Genomic DNA, 4,921 nt, shown 5'->3' on the forward strand with positions numbered 1-4,921 from the left:
CATTACGAATACGTCGCACGTATCGCATTGTCACGTGCCTTGTAAAAAAAAACAAAAAATGTGACTGAGCAACTGACGAGTAATGGTGTGTTCACACCAAACGCGAAGCAAATTTGTGCATCGCGTCACTCGCTCTAGATTACTCGCGGGATGTTTTTCGTGCGAATAATTTCAGTTACCGAACATTCGGTGCATCCCTAATTTTGATTCCCTTTCTTTCTCTTTTGTGGTTTGCTTTAGAAGCCTGAAATGAATTTCATGTGTTTTTAAAACCAACCTTGGTGTCTACCAACGAGTCGATTCAGGGGTAACATACAAAATGTGCAGAGTTAGGAGTGATCTAGTACCGCTGACCTAAACCGGCTAATCCTTTGTGTTTAATGTTATTTCTACACACTGACAGGGCGTCGACACTTTAAATCAAGACTGAATGTCCTTGGAAAATTGCTTTGATGTATCAATAGGAAGAAGCATTTTCTTTGTACACTAGGTGCTTCAGATAGCTTTTTAAGGTCAAAAAAGAGCACAAAACGTTAATGTGGCATGACTTCAGAGCATCAAGTTATTTTAGTAGTGTCTCTAATATAACTGTTATGATTCATTTTTGTCAGTTAATTTATTTTGATCTGTTTCAGTGAATCTGTTCGAAATACTCAAAGCGATTCATTTGCATTACCACAAAAAAAAAAAGTTCATAGATGTCTTTGTGGCATTTAACATTTTTATATGGTTTTTATATGATTTTTACATGTTTCAGTAAAGATGTATAGAACTAAATATTACTGTTAATTGCTATGGATTGTTATATTGGTGCATTTAAATAAAATGATTCCTTGTTAATTTTATGAAGAATGGTGTGGAAAGCATGCCTTGATTGTTTTTAACTACATTTGACTGTATTTTACTGTTTTACATTTTGAAGTGAATTGGCAGCAGTGGCTGTTTGATCAATGGTGGTTCCTTTTAATTATATATATATAATTAAAATAGCAGAATAGGTGCTAAATAAACAGAGTGATGTTTAGTAGGGCTGTCAAAATGGCTGAAAAACTAAATTCGAATTTTTCGCCACACTGATGCTCTCATTTTCCGCAATATATTGAATGAACAGTGTAGCAGCGCCGCATCTAGTGGGTTCAACTGGATAGGCTAACAAAAGCATTCAGATGCAATGACATTGTCGTCGCATTTCGTGCGCCACTGATAAGGCTGCCTGACGGCTGACGCAGACCTAAAATTTGAATGCAACGTTTTTGCATTCGAATGTGGATTTTTTTTCTAATTCGACGAATATTCGAAATTCGAATTTTTTTTTGACAGCCCTAGTGTTTAGAGATTTAAATATCCCTCTCCTATCCTGTTAGCTGGACCGCCTGCGGCTAAAATCGCTGTTCCCAGACCAGCACAACCCTCCAGTCGTTCACCTGCACCGGCTTTGTGTTTCACTGAACGCATTGAAGTTTCCTTTGATGTCACGCCTGCAACTCTTTCCATTTCATTCTGCAGTGTGTGTTTGTGTGTGTTTCCGGACCATTATCTCCCTCCGATATGTTTCAGCCACAGGCTGGAGATATTTGTGTGATATGTGTGAATGTAGGTTTAGAAGCATGTCGGTGCACAGTTGTGTGCCACTTTCTGTTTGTCGTTAGCGTCCCGCTGGTGTGTTAATGTGACAGGGCCAGTCTAAAAGTCACACACAAGTTGTGTTTACTAGTCAGTAAGCTGTGAGTCTCAAACAGTTTCACATCCTGATCTGAGACTGGAAATGGCCTATAGAGCAGCGTTATTTTAGTATTATTCATATACTGTTATGGTTTACATTACTATTTTAAATTATCTTTTATTTTTATACTGTTTTATTACTTTGCATTTCATTTTTTGTCACATTTTTAGCTTAGTTGTTAATTTTTTATTTTTGTTATAATTATGATAACATATATATAAATATATATTTAATTTAATTTATGATTTTGTTTTTTAAATTTTTTTAATGGCTTTTATGTTTATCCTTAAATACTATTCATTTTAATTTGTTACATTTTTAGTAATTTATTTGTGTTTTGAGTTTTAGTTTTTATTTAGTTTTATTTTATTTTATTAATATTTTGCTTTTGCTTTTATTTTTATAAATTTTTTAATACTTTTCATTTTAATTTTGGTTAAATTTGAAGTCATTTTAGTAATTTATTTTAGTTTTAGTTCAGATTTTGTTTTTATTTTATTTATTATTTATTGTTTTAGTTTTTATTTATTTTAGCAATATTAGTAATATTTTGAATCGGCTTTTATTTTTATACTTTAAAATACTTTTCATTTTAATTTAACATAACATTCATTTTCATTTTTCATTTTAACTTAACATGTTAACTTTTTTGTAATTTATTTCAGTTTTAGTTTAGTTTATTTCAATATTGTTTTTCTTTTCATTTTAATTTAACATAACATTCATTTTAATTTTTCATTTTAACTTAATATGTTAACTTTTTTGTAATTTATTTCAGTTTTAGTTTAGTTCATTTCAATATTGTTTTTATGTAATTTATTATTTATTTTATTTTGTAGTTAGTAATTGTATTGTTTCAGCGAAATTAAAATTAGAAATGTTCCCTTGGCATCTAACTGAAATAAATTTAAGTTGTTCATCTAATATTTAGGTTTCTAATATATTTTATTTCAGCTTTATTTCAATTAACAAAAAAATATATTTTTATATATATGTGTATATACTCACTCACTCACTCTCTCACACACACACACACGCACACGCACACACACACACACATACACACACACGGACACACACACACACACACACACACACAATAAAAAGGCAAGAGCAGAAGAGGTCAGTTAAAGGGTGTAAATCGAGCCACGTCACGCTACACTGTTACACATTTCACAATTTCACAGCCCATAAGGCCTCCTGGACCGTCTCTACTTTCTCTCCCTCGTTTTTTTCCCCCTCAGTGACCTACTTTGCTAATTATAGGTCAGAAGTTTCCGCCAGTGAAAGTTTGGTCTGAACAGTTGACAGGCCATGCGTTGAAGAAGAGCATATTATCTGAAGCACTTGTGTGACGAGTGCCATCAATGTTTGCGCTTCAAATAAGAGCCGTCTGCGTACAGATATCGTCAAGAAATGTGCTGGGAAAATGATGGGAGTTGTTAAGAAATGGCCGGTTATTGTCTAGAGACTTTCATCATAGAACTCTAGCAGATATGTGTGAGGAATTTTGCAGAACAAACTGCAGTTGGTTGCTTTAAATGTCAGTCTGATGGTCTCGTTCTCTCTAAGTGTCCAGTTTTTTAATAACAGTTGTCATTTTTGAGTGAATTATTCCTTTAATTATGATCAAGATGTTTGGCTAAGCTTAAATCATAAAAATCATAAAAAATATTTAGTCCTAAATAGGGATGCAACGATTATAGATTTTGTTGGTACGATTATTGTCTGAGGAATAATCACGGTTTTACGATTATGACGATTATTATGCATTTATTCATTTCCCAACATTACTAATGTATAAAATCACACGAACACTCTTTAGATATTAAAGTGTTATTTATTGCAGGTAAACATCCATGACAGTATTTCTCTTTTGAAAATAACAAATGGAAATAGATCACAAAAGTATTTAATGTTTTCAGTTTGTACATTCTTTACATTTCTTTTGGACCTGGGGTAGAGAATTTGGAAACATGGTGAAAAAAAAATATTGTTGGTTTTTACTTATGAATAATACTGATGACTTATGAAAAACAGGGATAGTAAATAACAAAGTTAATGAAGTAGCCTATTATTAAGTCCTAAATGTAATATTTATATCTTTTAATTTCATATAAAAGTTCTATCCATTTGAATGATACAATTTTAACAAAGTAATTATACAGTTTTAAAAAACCAAAACTAATAAACTGACAAAAAAAAAAAATTACCAAAACTTTAATTAAAATTTAAAAAACGTATTACATTTTTTTGTAAAAACTATAATAGTATCTAAGTGATACTTAAAATAATACCGGGGCAAAAATCGTACCTGTTTTTTTTAATGTATGACTGCCAAATATGCATCACATTAAGTTTATTAGTTTATGTTAAAACTGTGTAATTCAAATGGAATTAAATTTTACATGCAATTCAAATACATAAATCTTAAAATTAGGGCTGAATATTATTTTGAGTGCATGCAACGTGACACAGTTGTTTGAAGTAAATGTGTTTGTGTCTCCGCAGACATGCAGAGCTGTGAACAGTGTTGACCGGCGGCGTCTGGACAAACATGGAGCCTTGTGCCGAGTCTCAGGGAGATCCTGAGAGAGCTCAGGTAAGCGCTCACACACACACACACACACACACATTCATTATGAGAATATAATAGCCGTTAGAGCTCACACAGACCTGAATCGCCTTCACAATGACAAGAACAAAGCTAACGCTGCTGGCACCAAACACAATTTAAAATCTTCTCGCTCACACAATTTCTGTCCCATTAGCACATAAATTTTCTAATTGATCTAATATGCAATATAATTTAATTTAAACTATCATTGTACAATTTCTGTCTTTAATGTATGCAAATTAATTTGAAAACAAAAACACATACTAGTATTTTAAAAACACTAAAAAATACTGTAATTGTTATGAAAATAATGTCAATGCAAAAAAAAAATAATGAACAGTGCAGAAGACTACTGCATGCTGGGATACATCTCAGTGTCACAAAATAATATTATTAATAAAATGTAAGACTAAGGCTGTTTTTTTGCATTGGGAAAATACATTTTATGATGATTAAGACCTTTTTTAAGCCCCTGTTTCTTATTACTATAATGCGTAAAAAATGTATTTCTAATAATTATGGGAAAAAAATATAATTATAATTATAGATATTTAAATTTATTTTAAATATATATTAAATAT

At 31.4% G+C, this 4,921-nt stretch overlaps 1 protein-coding gene across 1 annotated transcript in view; it reads left to right on the forward strand.

The window, feature by feature from the left end:
• Positions 1 to 4,921, forward strand: part of osbpl8 (oxysterol binding protein-like 8) — a 78,446-nt gene that overhangs the window by 15,708 nt on the left and 57,817 nt on the right. Inside the window, exon 2 of the mRNA XM_016539524.1 lies at positions 4,235 to 4,325. Coding sequence (XP_016395010.1) covers positions 4,281 to 4,325 — 45 coding nt within the window. The 5' untranslated portion in view covers positions 4,235 to 4,280. The remainder of the gene's footprint in view (positions 1 to 4,234; positions 4,326 to 4,921) is intronic.

This window comes from Sinocyclocheilus rhinocerous, unplaced genomic scaffold (genome assembly GCF_001515625.1).
Source record: "Sinocyclocheilus rhinocerous isolate Xijiao unplaced genomic scaffold, SAMN03320098_v1.1 scaffold3263, whole genome shotgun sequence".
Lineage (NCBI taxonomy): Eukaryota > Metazoa > Chordata > Actinopteri > Cypriniformes > Cyprinidae > Sinocyclocheilus > Sinocyclocheilus rhinocerous.